Consider the following 22400-nt stretch of genomic DNA (forward strand, 5'->3'; position numbering starts at 1 on the left):
TGTGACTGTGTGTGTGTGTGTGTGTGTGTGTGTGTGTGTGTGTGCTTTGTAACAGTTTTAACAGCGAGTGACCACAATCACACAGGAGGCAGCTTGCTGCCGAGCATCTGCTCGCAGATTTGCATATTAATTGACCCGTATTAACTCCGAACAGAAAAAAAATCAATCTAGTTTATGACTCTACACAATTATCAATCTCAATCATCCTCCTGTTCCCCCGTGGAAATGCGGCCTTTCATTCCAACCTGTTCTAAAAATAATCAACAGATGAAATTTAGTGTATTTCACATTTATATGGCTGTTTTTAATATGGTTTTAAGGATTTTTTAAGCTAGTTTGTTAAATGACTTTGTCTTTGATTGTAAACACAGGGGCAGGAATCAGGTTTTTTGTTGAGTTTTCCAGTGAAGGCTACACAGTGCGGTTTCCATCTTTAGCCTATTTCTGTCTCATGTGTATCCAGGGAGGCCTACTTGGCTCTTAGTGTGTGCTCCCTTGCTTATGTGCCTGCACGCTCGCATGTGTGTGTGTGTGTGTGTGCGTTTGAAGGAGCGTGTATGTATAGTGATTGAGCGCACGTATGTGTGTGTGTGTCTGTGTGTGTGTGGGTGTGTTTTGTGTGTGAGGGGGGCCAGTGGGGGCCCTGAACATTTGTTGAGAGGAGTAACATGTGCGCAGGCAGGGCACAGATGGTGGCTTCATATCGGGATGGAGGGAAGGGGGGAAAGGTGGGCTGTCTGGGCGCTCGACTAAAACTCTGAGATCTCTCTCTCTCTCTCTCTCTCTCTTTTTTTTTTTTCTCTCTCCTTTTTTTTTTTTTTTCCCAGCCTGTTGCGCACGGGGGGCCCCCATAGATAAATGGGAGTTTAATTCAATTAGGAGGCCGGGCCACTGTTGCCGCCTCACGGCAGGGCCTGGCCGGTAGGAAACACCCCGCTCTTCCTGCCTGGCACACCCCGGACATGGGTGAATAGACGCTGGGGATGAAAACACACACACACACACACACACACACAGGACACACACACACACACACACACACACGCACGTGCTCGCTCAGGGCTATGCTCCCTATTAGTAGGCCTCGAAAAAAAGTGATCAAAACAGTCGAGGGGAAATATATATACTCTTTGATTGGGATTAAATGGCAGCACTTTGAATATGCTTCAAAAGAACTGAAGCAGTGTATTTGCTGGCTGCTCCGCTCTACCTGCCTGTGTGTGATCCTCCTCCTCCTGATGAATGCCTGAATCACTTCCAGCTCGTAGCCACTAGGCAGCGACCTCATTTCCACAGCAGCGTCTGCCTTACCTACTCTCCTCCCCACCTCCCCCCTCCCCCCCCCCCCTCCAGTTGTTCGCTCAGGTGATCTGCAACGCTCACAGGCGAGTGAGAGAGAAAAAAGAGAGAGAGAGAGAGAGAGAGAGAGAGGCAGCTTTTTTCCCTCCCTGTAGCTCCCACCTCATCTCTCATTACCTAGCAGCGGCCGGGGAAGGAACGTGGACGCGGCGGAAAGAAAAAAAAAAAAATCACCTGGAGCCTCGAGAACCTGGATCTAGCTTTGCCTTTGCTCGCTCTATTATCATATCAAAAACGCTCTCCTGTGTGTGTGTGTGTGTGTGTGTGTGTCTGTCTCTATATGGATCTGAAGCCGGGCATTTTTCACCCACAAAGAGATGTACAGAGAGAACAGAGACTGGACTGGATAAGCACTAATAGCACAGGAGCAAAGGCTGATTTTTCTCTCCTGGATTTGAGGGACTGTGTGGAATGGAGGGAGGGGCCGGTCTACATACTGGACGCGGCTGCTTTCGCCTAATTTGGAGAGCATATGATATGTGTCAGGTATAGTATGCACCTGTTTTGCGGGGGGGGGGCATTTAGAGGCACAATGGATCAGGGCGCTGATAATCTAGTCTAGCTCGGTGTGTGGTTTTTTTTTTTTCTGTTTCGGATTAAAGAGTTCAGATTCATGCTGATTTGATCCTTCCTGATGCCTCGATTTGCACTGAAGCTCCACCCTCCTAATACCTCCACTATTGATTTTGCTCCAATGCAGCGTGGAGGGTTGGGAACGGGGGAGGGGGGAGGGGGGGGGGATAGGGGGGAGCCATTGGTAGCTGCTCGTCGACCCTCGCATTCGACCTCACCCACAGCGAATATTTTCACATCGAATTGAGATGCTGATGATGCTTCTGACTTGTTTCCAGATACTGACGCTCATTTCTAGAAAATTCCCTGAAACAAGTGAAAGTGCATCGGAAACAAGTGGAGTTATCTCACCCCACTGGCGGAGTTTTTCTCTTGTTTTAAGAAAAATAAGATTTAAAAGGCTGAATATGAGACTAAATGACTTGTTAAGGTGGACGTTAGCTACAATGTGCGAATGTGACTAGAAACCTGTGCTTTTTTTGGGGGGTTTTTAAGGCAATTCTCAAGGTTTTCTTTATTGGATCGTACATAAGCGAGTTATTTAGAGAGAGTATAGGCGCCCAGCAAACAATTTAGATTTCTGGATGTTGAATAGACTGCACCGACGTTGACATTTTGCGTCAAAATCAAAGTGCAGACAACACTCATAATCATCCATAGCTGCTACCTGCATGGTTTTTGTGAAATCACCTAAATATCTTTCCGATATCGTTTCCCAAAGCCGCTTCAATAGGAATTTTACCACGCTAGTAGTGTCATATTGTACGATTTTTTTTTTTTTGCTCGGGTTGACGTTGAACCTGTGTGAACCTAAAAAGGGGTTTTTAGATGTTTTGGATTTGGCCGCCTCGTGCGTGCCCGCCACCCGTCAAAGTCTTTGCAGGGCATCCTTTAGAGCGAGAGAGAGAGAGAGAGAGAGAGAGAGAGAGAGAGAGAGAGAGAGACTCCGGAGGTGCCTTCAATGAGGAAGGTTTCCTCTCTCCATAGCCTTTTACACCACCTGCACTCGGGGGTGCACACATAGCTCCCACTGTTTTCGCTGCTGATCGATGTAACATACCTTCTCACGCCGGGCCACCTGCCCGGAACTCGGAGCTATATGGGGGGGGGGGCTTGGAAGCATAAAGTCAAACCCCCCCCCACCCCCACCCCCAACCCCCCTCCGAAACAGCTGGAGGCATTTGTTTGCATAAAAGAACCCATTCTTCTTCCAGCGGTATCTGACCGGAGTAAAAAAATGTAGCAACAGAGAGGAGATGACGAAACCCGGTTCAGCAAGGGAGGGTCAAGATTAATGTCTCTTTGTGGAACGCCTTAGTGGAAGGAAGGGAAGGGAGGGAGGGAGGGAGACATGGAGAAGGGAGAAAGAGAGAGAGAGAGAGAGAGAGAGAGAGGGGGAGAGTGTGGTGGTGGTGGTGGTGGGGGTGACGCCGTGCGATGTGTTTTTGCCGCTGCTTTGTCCCCCCCCCCCCCCCCCGGCGCTGTGAATGAGCACAAAGGATCGATCGGCGGAGAGGTGACGGGCTGAGACAATGGACCTCTGGGAGATTAGCAGGTCGGAACGGCGGCGCTCAGCCACACAATGGAGGTGCGGCAAGACGGGAGCGCAAGGGGGTAGCGCTCCATCAAATATGTCACTGCACCCGCTCGGGGAAACAAAGCTGTCCCCCCACCTACCCACCCTCCACCACCGGGGGGGGGCGGGGGGGAGGCTCGGGCCAGAGAAGAAGTTTCTACGCTCTCGTTTTTTTTAACGCTGGAACTCGTTTGGGAGAAAAGTCAGTTTTTTTAAAATGTGGGGGGGAAAAATAATCAGTGGTACAGGTGGTGTAGATAGAGGGGGTAACAAACTTGAGGGAGAAAGCGATCCCCCCCCTCCCCCCCCCCCCTTTTTTTCAGGCAGTGCATCAACAGCCTCCTGCGCTCGCTGCCCCCGATGACATCTGCCACACTGCCAGACCCATGTGACCCGGGAGGCAAACACTGGGATGAATTGCTTTTGTTTGGGGAGGTCACTGGCTTTTCTCTGTCCGCCTCCTGCCCCGCCACACAGCACAGATACAAAACAGTCCACACAGGGCCAAGTCTCTCAGCAACACGCATAGAGAAGCAAACAAACCTTTCCCTAAACATTTTGTCAAATAAAATGTCTTTTTCCAGTGGGTTTTTTTTTTTTTTTTTGAATGGAAGATGTTTAGCGGTAGAATTAGTTAGCTGTGTGAGGGTTTTTTGCACATGTTAAGTGAAAGTGAATGAGAGGAACTTTTTGGGGTTTTTTTTGTGAAAGTCTAAATTATCCAAACAGATTTTTTAGCTCGCTTATCTTTTTATTTTCAATCAGCTTTATTGGCATGACAAGTCACACTTATATTGCTAAAGCTCAGACAAAAAACAGTAAACAAAATGACGACAACAAACTGTAACAGCAACTGTAACCAAACACAGATCAAACTGATTATGTAACATAAAACAGAAAGATTCACATTCATTCTGCTTCCACTGGCTTTTTTTATTTATTTCTCTTCACTCCCCCCCCCCCCCTCTGTGTTAGAACAGGGTCAGAAATTCTTTCAGTGAAAAGGTAAAACCACTATTGTTGCGGGTCTGGGGGTTGGGGGTGGGGGGGGTAAATGGGGGGGGGGGGTAGACTGTGAGAGCGGGGGTTAAGACATTGAGTGAGATCATATTATATCCCGACGTATACCTAGACCACACAACGAGCATTCACGTCTCACTTTTCAGCTCTTTCTTTTCGGCCTCTCTTTCTCTTTTTTTTTTTTTTTTTTTTGATCCAAGAGGGCATTACCCTGCCTGAACTCCCCCTAAATCCTTGTGGTCACACCTCTTATTAAAGAGGGTTTTGTCCCACGCCCTCCACCCCCCTTCCCTGCTCTTGGTATTCAGCCCAGGTCAGCAGATTTCGGCCCAGCCCACCGTGGCTCCCCTTTTTAATTTGCACCTGTTGCGCAGTTGTCCGGGAGGCAAGTGCCGAACCATACAGTCAGACAAAGATCATATTATGAACAGATATGCACAGCCTAATCTCCATGTACCCAAAGGGGAAGAGTGAAAAAAAAAAAAAAAGCAGAGAAGCTTGTATTTTGTATTCTTTTCCCTGGGAACCTGTGAAGGAATGGTATGCCGTTAGGATGTAAAGGTTTTTTTTTTTTTGGTTTTTTTTTTACGGTTTGGAAACTGGCAAAGGGGAAGCAAATAATATCCCCGCGAAACAAGCAATCGACGAGAAAATGCATCACTTTAGCCACTTCCCACTCACTCCTGGAGTTGGCAGTTACCTCCAGAGATAAGGCGCATGAGAGCTTGTCGAAATATTGCTTTATTAGGCATACACAGAACTCAAAATGAACCTGAAAATTGCACTCTCTCTCTCTCTCTCTCTCTTTTTTTTTTTTCTGCCCTCGGGGCCCTATTTCGCTGCGTCGAGTTCCCATGATGTCATGGCTTTTTTACTTTCCTCCTTTTTTCGCTGTTATTCCATCACCCTCCCCTCTCTTTCTTCTTTCAGCATATTCCTGTTTTTTTTTTTTTCTCATGCACCTTTATCAGAGCGAGGCATTTTTCTTTTTTCACCGCTGCGTGCCCCGCCGGATTCAGGCCGGAGTCTAAATCAAGTTTATGTTATCAAGTTCAGAGATGTAATATTTACAAGCCTTCCATTTCGGCTCGGTCCCCCGGGTGTCTGGGCCCCGAATAAAAAAAGCCTTCCCAACCTCTCGACCAAGGAATGTGACTTTCGCCTCCTCTACTTTGGGCCATGCCACTAGAGTTATGGGCGGATGTTGTTTTTGAAACCTAACAGCCCGGCTTTGTTTGTGTCTTCCGCAGTGCTCAACTATGAGAATGTGGTGGAGACGGGCTCGGAGACGGACGAGGACGACAGGCCGCTGGTCTCGGAGGAGAACGGGCTGGCGAACGGCGGGGAGGAGGAGGCGGGCAGCCCGGCCGGCGTGCCCGCCCTGGAGGCCTCGCCCCGGGTCGGCCACGCCCTGCTGTCCTACCGGGGTCAGGAGGGGTCGGAGGGCCGGGACGGGCGGCAGAACCACCACGCCTGGCGTCTGGGGGTCGACACACACGGACACCTCAACGGCACTGGTGAGTGTTCATAAGTCTGTACTTGTATTATGCATTTGTGTGTATATCTGGGATGGGACGATATATATATATATTATCGCACGATACGATACACGATACACGATACGATACGCGATACGGGGTTCCCGATTCAACACAGAAATAAATCAAATATCAAAGTCTGACTGCAGAATTCAGTTTATCTCCGAGCTACAAATCTTTCTAGCGATGGCATTGGCTTGCAAGAATGTAAACAACAATTTAAAAATGTCATTACAAAGTGCAAATATTATAATTTCAATGGAGAGCTTGGAGAATGGAGTGTTTGCTACAGCAGAATAAAATGAAGCTAATATCACCGCTCATTTTTCTGCCCCACGATACGTATTGTCATAGTTTTGTATTGTGATATATTGGATTTCACAATACAATACATATATCGCGATATATTGAATTTCAATATCTCTAGTGTAAATCTCTATATATACGTATTTGTGATGGATGTATAAACTAGGTCACATCTTGGGAAAATGTCAATGTATCTCAAAGTATTCGAGATACCAAAGTTCCCTTGCATGTGGTGAGGTGTTGAGCCTCCCATTATCGCATTATCTTCTTAACCCATATCTCCTGATTGCGCTGACCCAGAGCAAACAGCATCTACTGATGTCAGGCTGATTACTCCATTCGTAACACATGCATGTCTCACGGTAGCTGTTGTCGTCTGAGCTTGTTTTCTTATCATATCGCTTGTGTCCCCTAAACAAAATGTCCTATATACAGTATGTGCTGTAGAAAGGCAATGAGCAGTTTACACTCACATGTGCTGCTGTTAAACCACCAGCCTTCTTCTCACACACACCCAACGCTCTACCAGAGTTCACACCCTGTCGCCTCTGACATTTTCTCATCTTCTCCTTTTTTTTTTTGTTGAATGCCAGTACACTGTGCTTTTATTTTGGAGGAAGGAAATAGATCCCAAAATACAATGCATGGCCTCAGTGGAGCAGAATATATCCAGATATTTCATTTTAATAGATGGAACCATGCTATACTGACTAGCATCTTAGCTCCTAATACGAACAGACCTACCAGTGATGAAGGAGTAGCCCATGTTCAAACCCGTCAGCCTGCACTCGCTCTTCAGACTCCCTCTTACACGCATCCGCATCGGATGACAGGACAACCAGTGTCACCCGGGCCGCAAAGACAAATACTTTTAATTAGGAGCCGAACGGGATCGTTAAGGGGGAGCCGGGCCCTTGCAGGACTCATTAACAGCCCTAAATGAAATTTGGAGCTTTATGATGGCCATTTACATGCATAATAGCCCTACCATTCTAGGGGTTGCTTGACAGATACAGAGTGCGGCGAGAAGTCATGCGAGACACCCGGTTTAAAAAACGGACCGGCTTCGCCTATCCGTCTCCGCTAATGACCCGGCGGCGGCGGGGGGGGGGGGGGGGGCTGCACGCCGGGCCGGATTGGGAAATACTGCCGAGTTTGGAAAATTGAACGCGGTCCAAAAAAGCGCAAATGTAAATGAAAAGAGCGTTAATGTAGGGGAGCGCAGAGAGAGAGAGAGAGAGAGAGAGAGAGAGAGAGAGTTGTCATTATCGCGATCATAGGAAAGCTGTAAAAGAAATCAACGCCACATTAGCACATCTGCTACAGTTAGTTTGCTAAACCAGCGATTTAGTATACGATCTATAGCGGGGTTTGAAGTATCGGGAGCTCTGAATCTACCGAGCTCATTATTCCCATCATCAACACCGAGGGAAAATATGAAACCTGCACTGCCCAGATGGCAACTTTGACTACAGTCACTTGCTATTTGCCAGTACAAACAACACCTCTGGGTTACTTGCAAAGAAGCTCACCACTCGGTCGAGACCTGTTACTAATTCATTGAAACACGCGTGAATCAAAGCCCCGGCGGCTCTTCGGCCTCAGTATCGTTTCTTCACGTCGCATGTGGAAGCAGAGGTAGGGGGACGCGAAAAAAAGGTAGCGGCGAGAGGAAAAAAAAAAACAAAAAAAACAAAAAAAAGGAGAAGCGGAGCCCAGAGTGCGGCGGGGGTTGACTCACATCGAGAACGCATAAAAGGTTGAAACGGAGGAACCACAAACAGAAGTGAAATGCTCATTACGCCGTCACCTCCATCTTGTCTCTCGAGGAAAAAAAAAAAGAGAAAAAGAACAGGCTGCAAAACACAATGAGCCTCCATTTTATGTACACACACACACACACACACACACACACACACACACACACACACACACGGTCTAAGGACGGCGACTGAAAATAGAATGACACTTGAGTACAGTGTCTAGGTCCTGCAAAGGGTGGTACAGGGTGGGACTCGCATGCTTTTGTCCTCTCCTTCCCTTTTTTTTTTTTTTTTTTTTTGCGCTGAGACACCAAGCCCACAAAAAGCCCCATGTTGGAGAATGGCACTAATTGTAAAATGTCTGGCAATGATTCTCCTCCCAGTGCTTTCCATCAAGAGAAAACCACATGGCTCTCTCATTTGTGCGAGCTGTTTAGTACCACCATTTCATTTTTATCTGTGCAGTGTGGAGGGGGAAAACTCCGGTTTGGTAATAGCAGCAGAAGAAGAGTTTTGAGTTTTCACTAGAATCAGACAGAAAAGATGGAATACATGAGAGGATATGTGACTTCTGTTGTTTTCATCCAGTTCATCCCCATCCTGCAATCATTTTCTCTGCTTTATTTTACTTTTTATTTTATTTTATTTGTCGTTTTAAGGGAATAAATTGATATAGGAGCTTTTTTAAATGTTGAGGAAATTTCAAATTGCTAGAACATGTATTTCAATCTCATATCATTATCTTAACATGATCAGCAGGATACTCATATCCTGTGCTGACTTATAGAGCTTTCAGTGCTTTCTTTCTTTCTTTCTGTATTTTCTGTATTACTCAATGTAATAATGCTCATCTTTTCAGTTGTTAAACAGTTTTTTTTTCTCAAATCTCACTGAATACTTGTATACTATGTGGTTGCTCAATAAACTAAACACATTTTGTGAATAACATATATTACATGTAAGGCTCCTGCTATACCTTACCACCAAGCACACACACTTTGCTCCAGAAAATACAGTCTGTCTAGTGTAACTGTGAAACATGACGGCATCAGCTGCTCTTTTGCTATTTGCGATGCTAATTTGTTGATACTGTCCCGCGGTGTAATCGCTGGATCACACATCAATATATTTAGGATAATAGGCTTCATCTTGTGACTTGATTGACTCATACAAGGACTATTAAAAAAAAGAAATAAAGCGGCAGAGAGAAGTTCCTGTTTGAGGGCTCTTTGCTTATGAGGAAGGAAGTTTGAAAAAGTTTTTTGAAGGCTTGTAAAGTGACCTGGCCCACACAGGAGAGGAGGGGTGTGGGGGGTGGAGGATTCGAGCAGGGCCCCCCCCCTTCACCACCCCACACACACACACACACACACACACACACACACTCACACTCCCTCCTTCTCTGTTGTGGGAGGGGGGGGGGGGGTGGCGGCGGTAGCGGGGGGTTGTATATCCCTCCTTTGAAGGGGGAAGCTTATGATACTTGTGACTCCTGTTGAGGAGTCACATGAGAAGGCCCAGGAGGAACAAACACAATAGGCACAGTATAGTACACCTCCACTGGCCTGCCTATCCCTCATTATCTGGAAAATACCTTCACATTATGAGCCGTGGTGAATGGAAAGAGGTGCTTGTTAGCTGTCAGGGCGTCCCGGCACACGGAGCATTCCGACTGACTTAGCCTGGAGCGGCCGGGCCTCTGTCGTCATACTTCACATTTATCGCAAAACTGCGTTAGGCACAGTCAGAGTGTCGATTAAATGTCTCTCTCTCTTCTCCTCCGCAGATGAAAGAAAGGATGAATACGAACCCTTGGGGCCGGAGGGGTCTCTCCACGCTGTGGGAAACGGTACAGGTGAGCCCCGCTGCGCCAATGAACCCACCCCCACCCCACCCCACCCCACCCCACCCCACCGCCAGCATAAAAATCACCCGGCAGCAGCATGAAATAGAGAGGGCGTGATTATTCGCCGAGCTAGTGATGTGAGGCGTTCAGGTGATTTTCCTAATAGGAAACAGAGGCGGGAGAGACGCTGCACGGTGCATCAAAGCGAGAGGGGAAAGAAAACATTCGTAAGCGCAGCCGCAAATAAAATTGAGTTTTGATCCAAATCGTATTTGTTGGGTTCATGTTCTTTTAAAATTGGTTACGAGACAATAAATTGTCCGTTTCGCCCGTGCGGCGACTCGCAGTTGAGCCTTTTAGCAGCAAAAACCTCCCTTGACTTGAGGGACCTTCTCTATAGAAGCATGGAAAAGCCAACAGCAAAATACAATATGAGGAAAACTAAACATAAACATAAACTAAAACATATGTCAGATATGTTTTAGTGTGAAACATATTCAGCCGTCCCAATAAATGCAGTTGATAGATACTACATACGCTCTTATACATTTTTGTTAACTCTAATCACATTTTCTGTTTGAACAATGTCAAGAAAAATTTCAAGCGAGCTCGGCGAGCCCGGAGAATCTAATTTGGCCTTAACCGAATTACCATGTACACTAAACATCTAAGTGAAACGTTAAAAAGCTTTTTTCCACCGTCCAAGATGGCTCACTTAACAGTGCGCATCACTTAATAGTGAAATTATCTGTTATCTATCATCTTATTTTTCATAGTGGAGACCATTACACGCTATCATTAACGCTAACTTAAATGTATACTCCCCCTCTAAGTAGTGCCCTAATGATTTCCTCTGCGATCCTCACCACAATTACAGCAGCCTGTTTTCCTCTGGACCATGTTAACATCTTTCAATACAAGAGGGAGGAAGGGGGGGATGACCACTACTTATCAGCTTCTGACTGTTTTATCGTGTATTCCTCTGTTCAAGTCAAGGGACTCGAAGGTGTCTCGGAGCTGGACGAGTACTTCTTGAAACGTAAGCTGGAGGACGGCGACGGCCACCCGGCCACCATCGCCGAGTACCTGCAGCGCGGCGACACGGCCATCATTTACCCAGAAGCCCCGGAGGAGGTGACGCGGCTGGGCACGCCCGAGGCCGTCGGCCAGGACGAGAACGAGAACGGTGAGAGTCCGAGGGGAGGAGAACAAAGTCGTAAAACGTGGGCAAAGATATGTACAAAGACGGAATTTTAGACCTGGGACGGACTCTCTTTACAGTTTTTTGACAGCCCAATAGCTCAAATTAAACATGATAAAATGACTTATTACACTTGGTCCACTAACAAAAATAAATATGGTTTTGGATTATTTGTTCCCAGCAAACATTTAGACGTTGAATAATTGAAACGTTGAGGAAGTTGAGGAGATGTGCGTCTCCATCATTTTGTGAAATCAGGACCTAAATATCTTTCTGATATCAGTTCAAAAACTGTTTCCGAAACTGTTTCGATATCGTCAATATATTTGCATATGAGGAAAATTTTGTGCTCTATTGGGTTGATGTTTAAGTTGACCTCCTCCTGCCCGTCCGTCAAATGCTTACTAGCTTCTTCCGAATAATGTGAATCCAGGAAATAGACTGCTGCGTTGTATGGCTTAGATACTGTAGTGTCAGCTCTTGTGTGTTTCTCTCTGTAAAGCCTCAGAGGAAGACGTGACTTTTCTTCCTGTTCCACTCCAGACCGAGCTCTTTTGGCCATTAGACTCCATTCGCTGACCTCTGACCTCTCCTCTACTTCTTCTTCTTCTTCCCCCAGACCTGCCACCCGGCACCCCGGACGATTTTGCCCAGCTCCTGACCTGCCCGTACTGCGACAGGGGGTACAAGCGCCTCACGTCGCTGAAGGAGCACATCAAGTACCGCCACGAGAAGAACGAGGAGAGCTTCCCCTGCCCGCTGTGCTCGGAGACCTTCACCCATCGCACGCAGCTGGAGCGCCACATGGCCGCGCACAAGCCAGGGAGGGATCAGGTAAGATATGGGACAGGACGATACCCCCGTTTTTTTTGTTTTTGTTTGTTTTTTTTCTCCGTTCTTCCCTCTTAATCCGCCCTTCTTTTCTTCTTCTGCTTCTTCATTTCAGATCTGTGCTTTTCTTCCATTTGAAAAAAAAAAAGTGCCATTTTCCACACTGCCCCCTTAATTTGTTTTTTTTTCCCCTTCTCCTGTTAATTTTTTCTAATTAGACTTGCTTTAATGGTTTCCTCATGGTGACTCAGTGCATTTCTGTGGAATCATATTCTCTTGAGTGAATGATTAGCTTCATTTCCTGCCGTTTTTTTTCCCCTCCCGTTTAAAAACAAGTTTAGTTTTCATTTCTTGTTCTTTTTAAAAAAATCAGACCCTGCACTGCTTGTTAGCAGCTGCATTTTGTTGTGCTCCCCCAAGCTTCCGCCTACAGTGAGGCATGCGTGGGATGTGCAAGCATATTGACTTCCCCGGGCCATCTGACTTTTTACATCAGCTGTTGCTGGAACTGGAACTGGAACAGATTTGATTAGAAATTAGCACTAATAAAGATAGTGCTAGATATAGGCCATTTCCTATTATTTCAAGCATTGCTTTCTCTCTGTTGGAAATGTCTCACATCGGTGATTTTATACAGAGTCTCAATATAGTGGAGGGAGTTGAATAAAAAAAGCTAGTTTTTACGCGGCCCTAATGTACCGCACATGCCTCTTTCCTGTCCCTTTGCGATCCAAAATTCATATTAGACCATGTAAATAAGCAGTGAATCATTCAATTTTCCAATTATGCTGTGATTATAATGAGATTTCCTGAGTTAAGCCTGTCAGCTTCGGACCTCAAATTCGCCTGAGCTCACCGTAACAGAAGCAGTGACTTCCCTCTGCCCCCCTCCCCTTACCTGACCCCCCTCCCCCCCTCCCCCCTCCCACCACCTCCCCTCCCCTTATGACTGCCTTAAACAGGAGCAGATGGTCTTTTCCCCAGTGATCTGGAGTATCATAATCCCCAAATGACTTTAAGTGCTTGTTTATTTGTGTACTTCCTCTTAGTTAAATGGTTAAAGGAAGACTAAGGAGAGGTCATGTGACTCCAAAATGGATGTAAACTGAGAGCTACAGAGCTAATGTGTGGAAAGACATATTTTTTATATTTATCATATAGGCTTATGTGGTAGAAGGAAATTAATCTATCAAAATTGCTCCCTCCATAGATTTTAGATGGGACATTTTATACCAAATCTATATTCCTTAAGTCACATGCAGATCACACATTCATCATATACAAAGAAGGGATTGCTGATATTTTTTTAATTTGCCTTTCAACATGCTCCCACTCTTTTCGCATAAACTTTTCATTTGCTCGGGGGCCGGCATCTCCCTTTTCAGTGTTCCTGTTTGTTTATCTCGACTGATTTGAATTTCAAATGCAGGAAACGCACCTACACTAAACTGTTACCTTTGAACAAAGTCAGCCCACGCTGTTTTTAGAATGTGATAAATTGGTCGCTCACCAGTTAGATTACAGAATTTACGATGTTAAATCAAAGCTCGCGAAGCCGTGTGAAGAGCTTTTGTTGGTATCAGTACTGGTTTAGAAAATACTATTAAAGCAAAATTAAAATGAATCACTATTTTTGTTTCACAGTCACTACCTTGTAATCTCCCTCCATGTCTGCTAAGCAACTCCTACTCTGCCTCGATAGGGTAGCACTGATATGAAAACTATTATTTTATCTCCACAGTCCCAGCTGCTGAATGAGGGTGCTGGCAACCGCAAGTTCAAATGCAACGAGTGTGGAAAAGCCTTCAAATACAAGCATCACCTGAAGGAACATCTCCGCATTCACAGCGGTAGGTATTCCAGAGTCGGGTTCTGCACTCATCACAGAATGTTTTCAAATGACTGTAGATAACTTTCTTTTATGTCATGAAGAGTAAAATTGATAATGTTCCTTTTCAGCTTCTGCGAATGACTCATTCCATTTTAGAATAGGTCGCTAGACCTGTTTCATAACTGAGTAATTCAGCCATATGGAGGAGATCAAAGCCCAGCAAGCTGAGAGCTGAATGAAAATCAAGTAGAAATAAAAATGGTTCACACATTATAATTGACTTTTTTGCTCACTTGTAATCTCCCTTTAGATACAATTCACTATAAATGATTTTATACTTGTTCTTTTTAACTGTATTTTCTCTTGCAGGAATAACTCTAATCCTCAGTGTAGTTACATGATTTATTTAGGTCAAATAATTATGCTATAATTCACTGTGTTGTTACTAAAATACTGATAGTATAGTGATATATATATATAAAAAAAAAACAGTATTATATTTCAATGACAAAATCTCAAACAAAAAATGATTCATACTTAATGTTATCTTGCAGGTGAGAAGCCATATGAGTGTTCCAACTGTAAGAAGCGATTCTCCCACTCTGGGTCCTACAGCTCCCACATCAGCAGCAAGAAATGCATCGGCCTGATTGCTGTCAATGGACGGGTACGCAATGGAAACAATGCCAAGCCTGGCTCCTCCCCTAACTCCACCACCTCCTCCCCTGGCAGCCCCGCTCTGGCCCAGCTCCGTCACAAACTGGAGAACGGGCGGCCGCTAGGCCCACAAGACCAACAGGGTCAGCTTGACATCAAAGCAGAGCCTATGGACTTCAATGACTACCGGCTACTGATAGCTTCTCAGCACGGATTTGGGGGACCAGGAGCCTACATGAATGGAGCCGGCCATGGTGGAAGCCCCCTGGGAATCCATAGCTCCTCCCAGAGCCCCCTGCAGCACCTGGGAGGCATGGGGCTAGATCTCCCCTTGCTGGGCTACACAGGGTCTCTTGGGAACAACCTGAGTGAAGTGCAGAAGGTCCTCCAGATAGTGGACAACACAGTGTGCAGGCAGAAGATGGACGGGAACCCGGAGGAGATCTCCAAGCTCAGGGCCTACATGAAGGAGCTGGGAGCCCAGATGGAGGAGCAGAAGCTGGCTTCGCGGGCCGGCTTTCCATTAGTAGGCCACGGCAGCCCCACCAAGAGTATCATCGACTACACGCTGGAGAAAGTCAATGAAGCCAAGAGCCTGATTGATGACTCCAAGAGGCAAATGGACATCAAGAAGGAGAAGTCAAACCACTCCATGGATCTCAGTGAGGAGAAGTCCCACGAGAGTCAGGCCCAGTTCCTGCCATTCTCCTGTCAGTATTGCAAGGAGACCTTCCCTGGGCCCATCCCGCTGCATCAACATGAGCGCTACCTGTGTAAAATGAACGAGGAGATCAAAGCGGTCCTGCAGCCCACTGAGAGTGTTCCTCCCAGCCGCAGGGGGTTAATGCCATCAGAGCAGCAAGCTGCGCTGCTGTCAGAGAGGGGCGCCACCAGCCCCATTAACCCCTTTAAGGACCACGTGTCAGTGCTCAAGGCCTACTTTGCCATGAACACTGAGCCCAACTCAGAGGAACTTCTGAAGATTTCGATTGCTGTGGGCCTTCCTCAAGAATTTGTGAAGGAATGGTTCGCGCAGTGGAAGAGCCAAAACAACCATGGAAGCAATCTGAGAAAAAGGTCACCCCCACCTGACCGTGGTGGCCCCGAGGTCAACCACAGCCTGAACCGGTCACCATTGTCTTTGGCACAGCAGCAAATGTCACTCTCTGCCATGGATTTACATGGAGGCTCCACTAATGGTGATGCCTCCCACAGACTTTCAAAGGCCCACCAGTTTACAGCCAACAGGCAGACCGGGGACAAACCACTAGACCCCTTGGACCACTTGAGGAGCAGCACTCCATCACCCCTCAACCTCTCCTCTACTTCTTCAAAAAACTCTCAGAGTAGCTCTTACACTCCAAACAGCCTAGCTTCTGAGGATGCCCATGGAGATATACCATTGGATTTGTCCCTGCCAAAACACATGGCACACAAGGGCATCTCCATGGGAGAAAAGCGGCACAAACCCAATGGTTTCATTGTCGAACGCAACGGCGATGTATCAGTGAGAGACCAGGGGACTGGGCCCCTGGATTTGGCCAACATCAAGAAGGAGTTCCTTGGCTCCGACAGCAACACTGGAGGGAACACTGGCCATCAGCTAGAGAAGAGTACCAGTCCCATCTTTGGGATCAATCCCTTTGCTGGTGGTCCCATGTACACATCCCTGCCACCTCACGGAGCCTACCCTCCACCCACCTTCATGTCTCCAGCCCAGGCCAGCATCCCAGGCCTCAGGCCCTACCCCGGGCTGGACCCAATGAGCTTCCTGCCTCACATGGCCTATACTTATGCTACTGGGGCAGCCACATTTGCTGAAATGCAGCAGAGGAGAAAGTACCAACGGAAACCAGGTTTCCAGGTAAGCTAGCAAACTAAGTGATTTTAAAACCATTCAGGATTATTTAATTTAGTGTAATTACATCGATCCAAATTATGTTAGATGTTTGAAAAGTAATATGTTCCATCAAAATAATATTCTTTTTCAGTTTGTGTTCAGTTTTTTTCCTCATTGATTCTCTAAGGATTATTATTTGGTCACTTGATAATTCAATTACATATGTTTACACGGGAGCTGTCTATCTTGTAAATACAATCCCCACAAAACATCACAACACAGCATTTAAAACGCCCCATATGTTGCCCTTTTTAAGTGTCTCCTGGCTGAAGGGGACTTACCCAGGTTGGGCCCACTAAGCTCTGTCCAGACTTGGGATAATGGTCGGACCAGAAGGTGTCTCTTCGTGTCGAGGTGACAGGTGCGGATTACCAAAAGCATTGAAAAACCTGCTTGTCTCTCACAGGGGGAGCTACTGGACGGCACCGCAGACTATCTGTCAGGCCTGGAGGACCTGACAGACAGCGATTCGCTCCTCTCCAGGAAGAAGATTAAGAAGACTGAAAGTGGTATGTACGCGTGTGACTTGTGCGACAAAACATTCCAGAAGACCAGTTCCCTCCTAAGACACAAATATGAGCACACAGGTATATAACATTTGGACACTTCTTTTTTACCCCACCCCCTATGCTTTTGTGCCCTCTCCCCCCCCCCCTCATATTTTATGTCTTAAAACTCTACTTTTTGTTTCATTCTTTCCCTTTTTCTTTTTTCTTTTTGTCACATAGCTCCCCACTTGTAGTTCTTAAATTTTTTTTTTATTTCTCTCTTCCTTTACTCTTTTTTTGTTCTCTGTATTCCAAACCATGGCCTTTAACATGTTCCTTTCTTTTCAACAGGGGGTAGGGATCTTTTAATATGTAAAGGATTACATAAACATTCAGTGGCCCAAATATAAACATTTTCTATGGCATTCCATTCATATTGTATCGTATGTGTGTGTGTGTGTGTGTGTGAAGGGGAGGGGGGTCAGAGAGAGAGAGAGAGAGAGAGAGAGAGAGAGAGAGAGAGAGAAAGCTTGTCTGCCTGTCTGTTGCAGTGTCTGTGTGTTTGTGCATGTTTTGAGTGTCACTGGGGAACAGGCCAGATGAAAAAGAAATATAAATTTTCTTCAAAGATACAGAGATATGTAGCTGTGGTCCATTTCTCAATTCAAAATGGGTATGACATAAATAGACCAGTAGCCATTTCACAGGTAAACTATCCTCTAGCCTTTAGTCTACTTGCGCGTGCACCGTAAGAAAAACTAAAGTGCACCATACCCAGCAAGCATGTGACAGATGGCGACATGTAGGAGGTGGCCAAGTTCAACCCCTTTTGGTTTTCATGACGTGCAGGTACGTCAACCCAAACAAGCACAAAATGGCATGGTAAAAATTCATATTAAAACAGCTTTGGAAACTGGTTTGAACTGACAGAAAGATATTTAGGTCCCGATTTCACAAAATCATGCAGGTAGCAGCTATGGACGACTTTCATCTTTCATTTTACAGCTATATTTACACATTTTTTTGTTTTTTTTTGTGTTGTATCATCTAAATGGCTGCTGGCTACTTTCAGCCATGCAGATACACTTACACCACTGACCTCTTGCTCACTCATTCTGACTTATTTATCAGAATGCCAGGTCCCCAGGAGACTTGCCTGTGTGGCATTTCTTTGCTCCCCCCTTTTTCTTTTTTTTTTCCTCAGAAGATGTGACCTATTCTACCTCTCTCTTTCACTAAGTTGCATCATCCCTCGCTCATATCCCCCCCTGTCACTCAGTGCGGGAATGCTCGATGAGGAATCCGCCGTCTCGTTTATTTTTGCCCCACCATGGGGGTGTGTGTGTGTGTGTGTGTGTGTGGGGGGGGGACACTTTAAGTATGCCAACTATGGAAGATGTTACAGGCATTCCAGGGCTATTTGTGGCTAAGATTTGCCTGCGTGTGTGAGTTTGTGTGCCTGCGAATGCGGGGTAGGTGCGCATGTGTGTGTGCACATACCGCTGCGTGGTCGTCTACATGTGTGTGACTGTTGGCATTCACAGGATGGAAGGCGTTTGTGCATGAGTGCGTGGGATGTGCGCTTTGGACGGCTGTCAGTATACAGGCCTATTGGTTTGGCATAAGAGACACATCCTGTTAGATAGAAGTCAGATGGAATAAATTTCCGGTAGTACTGAGTAGTAGTAAATCCAGGAGGCAGTGTGTGTGCTTGCAACTGTGCACTGTGTGTATGTGTGTGTGTGTGTGTGTATCCGTTTATATGTACGTGTGTGTGTTCGTCTATGCTTGAGTGCGAGTACATGAGGAAGGGGGCTGGTGTTATGGGTTGTGTGTGTGTTCCTCCCACAAATACACCCCGCCATACTGTCATGCGAAGGATGCCTAATCCTAGTCAGTTTTCAATCTGGTCTATGATGTCATGAAAACACACTCTCGTCGGCACAGGCCAGGTTTCACCTTGCCCGGTGCTCCAGGCATCCGATCTCTCCGGCTTAACTTTGCCGCGGTCACAGACGGACCACATAAAGTAATGAGGCTTCTTATTTCCCCGCCACCTTCCTCCTAAGCGGCGGCTGAAATTAGCTCCCGAGATTTTTCATGAGATGGCACGCTCGGGTCTTTAAAGAGTGGACTTTGCCTTACATGTATTCAAATTCAGCGTGGTTCAAAGTGGCATTTTTACAATGTCGTTGTGTTTTTATGCTTGTCATGTTCTTGTTATTACCGTTAATGGAGGGTACAGCCGTCCTTCCATGATGTGATATCAATACACAGCAAACATTAAGTCTTATTAGTCATCCTTAGCTGCATAGGTTTGTTCACATTTTCAGTTTCCAAAGCTGTTTTATTATGAATTTTTACCTTGTCGTAATATATTGTGAAACTTTTGTGCTTGTTCGGGTCGATGATGAACCTGCATGTCATGTAAACCTAAGCTTTCTGGGTGCTGAAGCACTCAACATGCACTCAACGTATAAATGAATATAAATATGTCCGACCACCTTGTTGATATTGCATGTTGTGTTCTGAAGTGCCATGTGCAGCCTCTTGCTTTGTGTTTTTGTGTTTTGCGTCTCCAGTGCAGAGAAACTTCTAGTAACACCTCCTCTCCCCCCCCTGTCTCTCATGTCTCCCCCCAGGCAAGCGGCCGCACCAGTGCCAGATCTGCAAGAAGGCCTTCAAACACAAGCACCATCTCATCGAGCACTCGCGCCTGCACTCCGGCGAGAAGCCCTACCAGTGCGACAAGTGCGGCAAGCGCTTCTCGCACTCGGGCTCCTACTCGCAGCACATGAACCACCGCTACTCCTACTGCAAGCGGGAGGCGGAGGAGCGGGAGGCGGCGGAGCGGGAGGCCCGGGACAAGGGCGCCCTGGAGCCCACCGAGCTGCTGATGAGGCGGGCCTACCTGCAGGGCCTGGGTCCCCTGGGCTACTCCGACCCCGAGGACCAGCAGGAGGACGGAGGCGGCACCATCCTGCGGGACGGCACGGAGGGGGGCGCGCGAGGACGGGAGCGGGAGCGGGAAGTCGGCGAGGCGTACGGGGAGGTGACAGACAGACAGGAGGCAAGTTTCAGGGAAGGAGAGGAGGAGGAAGAGGACGAGGGCGACAGCAGGAGCCTGGGTACGCAGATGGACTCGACGAGGGAGGAGGACGAGGGCAAGGATACGACGCATTCGATGGATGAGAGTTCAAGAGAAGGGAAAACAGACGGCAAGTCGGACCAGGAGGAAGCGGACTGATTCCAAGCGGCGCGGTTGAGGGAAGAAGAAGAAGAAAAAAAAAAAAAAAAAGCTTCCAGCAAATATTTGTCACATCGGTTTGTTTCTTTTTCCTTTTTCCTTTTTTTTTTTTTTCCTCTCCAGCAAACACGAAACGTGCCGTGTTTTCAGAAAAGACAAAGGCGGAGGCTCGATCTTAGGAGGAGCTCTGTGTTCTTCTTCTTTTTTTTTTTTTTTTCTGAAGATTGTAAAGATGGACTCGAGATGCAATGTGGTGACTGCCAACATCAGAGTCGTGATAACAAGCTGGGTGGGATTGTTTAAAAATCCACATTATGCAAAAAAAAAAAAAAAAAAAAAGAGAAGTAATAATGATTATCATTATAATTAAAAATGAAATGAAGCTGTTTTTAATGTACAGTATTATAAAGGCCTAAAAGCTGTGTGGTGCTATAATGTTCTTAACCTTTCTGTGTCTCATTGTGTTCATACCCCCAAACCAGGAAATTGCACTCTGCCCCCCTTAATCACTACAAAAAGACTTTTGAAAAGAAAAAAAAAGAGAGAGAAAAAAAAAAAAAAAGCCTATGGATATTTATACCGAGCTTGAAGACTCGGTAGCAGTCCGTCAGTGTTGTATTTTGTCTGCCACTTACTGTGATGTCCTTGGTTTTTACCCTCTTTTTTGCAAGGCAAACTAACCACACAATTTTGGGCCTCACAATTTCTTTATGTGACGGAACTTTAAACCTGTGTGATTTTTAATATGTCGATGTGAGTCTTAAAACGTGGACCGGAGAGAGCGAGCGAGCGAGCGAGTGGGGGGTGGGTGGGGGGGTGGGGGGGGTGGGGGGGGGGATGGTGGAGGATAACATAATATGAAGGGCTCCGTAGAAGAAGAGCAGAGAGCCTCGGTGTGTTTTTATTTTCTCAAGAGAAAGCCTTATATGCAAACCTTTTCACCTGTGCGTTTCTGCAAGTGCCATCCTTGTACAGTGTAAATCAGAGTTGACCTGTGTTATCTTTGCTCTGGCTTCAGTATTAAATGAATATTTCACCTTGTTTTTTGAAGTACCTATGTCAGTATTAGCATAGATAGACGGCAGTTAGTTTACATATGTTTGTGCAATTTTCTGTATTTTTCCATGACCTTTTGTCAGTATTACTTTTTTGTTTTTTTGTTTTGTTTTTTTTCTTTGTTGATTTTTCCAACATAAAATTTCATTTTGTTTTTATTTTAAAATTACCATTTTATTTATGACTCATTTTATATTTCCTAATTTTATTTATTTCATACTGTAGTGTACAGTATTATAGTTCCTCAAGAAATAGATATATTTTAGTAAAAAGGATTCTGTCATTGACTATTGGAGCAAAATATGAATAGAGAACGTCTATGGTATTTGGAAATTTTGAATTTTTTTGTTTTTATTTCCTTTCAACTACTGGAAATTCTAAATTTGGGGAACTTTTGATACGATATTGTGAAAACACTGTATTTTTGAGAGTAAAAAAAAAAAAATCCACTTTATTCATCCCGCTGAAGAGGTGAAGAGGGACTGTCGATGATGAAATTCCTGAAATGTCTGAAGTATTATTGAATTTTTAATTTCTGAAATGACCATGCTCGAATAAATGTAGCCAAATTAAATTTTAATAAAGCTGTGTTATTCTTCTTGTACTTCTTCTTCTTCTTCTTCTTCTACCTCTGTTTCATGAACAGGTCGAACAATCATACTGTAGACGTCCAGCGATCACGCCCCGCCGCTGTTTTTAGCTTTCCTCATGTTACTGTCAGATTGCTCTTCAGTAAGATCATCACTGAGTTTGCACACATCTAAATAGACATTGCTGTCTCGTTAGCATTGAGGCCTAGCCACATAGACGAGTTCCATATCTGGCTTTTGTATAAGTCATAACAAGGATGCTTTTTAATATACCGGTGGTTCTCAACGTGGGGTCCGGGGACCTTGAGGGGGATTCCAGGGGCTCCGTTGTTAAACTTCACCATCATTTCATTTACAAGAAGTTGATTAGAGAATGAAGAATGACTGTTTTGATCATAGTTTCACTGTTATCTCTCTTCCTACAATACAGACAGTCATGGAATTCTGGACAAAATCATATCTAACAATAAAAATATTCTCAGATCCGGCTCAGAGAGGCAAAATGTCATCAAATGGGGGTCCGAATGTGGCCCTGATGTGGACTAAACTAGGGGTCCTTAACATGAAAAAGGTTGAGAACCACTGGACTGTATGGCAGTGTGCAGCAGGCTGGGATGT

At 45.7% G+C, this 22400-nt stretch overlaps 1 protein-coding gene across 1 annotated transcript; it reads left to right on the top strand.

The window, feature by feature from the left end:
- The first annotated feature begins 5729 nt into the window (after nucleotides 1–5729).
- Nucleotides 5730–20928, top strand: zeb2a (zinc finger E-box binding homeobox 2a). The gene is made up of 8 exons (XM_071532893.1): nucleotides 5730–6045; nucleotides 9922–9990; nucleotides 10973–11167; nucleotides 11802–12016; nucleotides 13755–13863; nucleotides 14399–16365; nucleotides 16808–16988; nucleotides 19532–20928. Exons 1-8 carry the CDS (start codon nucleotides 5730–5732, stop codon nucleotides 20134–20136), a joined length of 3657 nt encoding a protein of 1218 aa, XP_071388994.1. The 3' UTR covers nucleotides 20137–20928.
- Nucleotides 20929–22400: the final 1472 nt, after the last annotated feature.

The sequence above is a fragment of the Centroberyx affinis genome, unplaced genomic scaffold (assembly GCF_046629955.1).
Source record: "Centroberyx affinis isolate AG114_WGS23_722 - 3 ecotype Tasmania unplaced genomic scaffold, CSIRO-AGI_Caff_v1 ptg002271l_1, whole genome shotgun sequence".
Taxonomy (NCBI): domain Eukaryota; kingdom Metazoa; phylum Chordata; class Actinopteri; order Beryciformes; family Berycidae; genus Centroberyx; species Centroberyx affinis.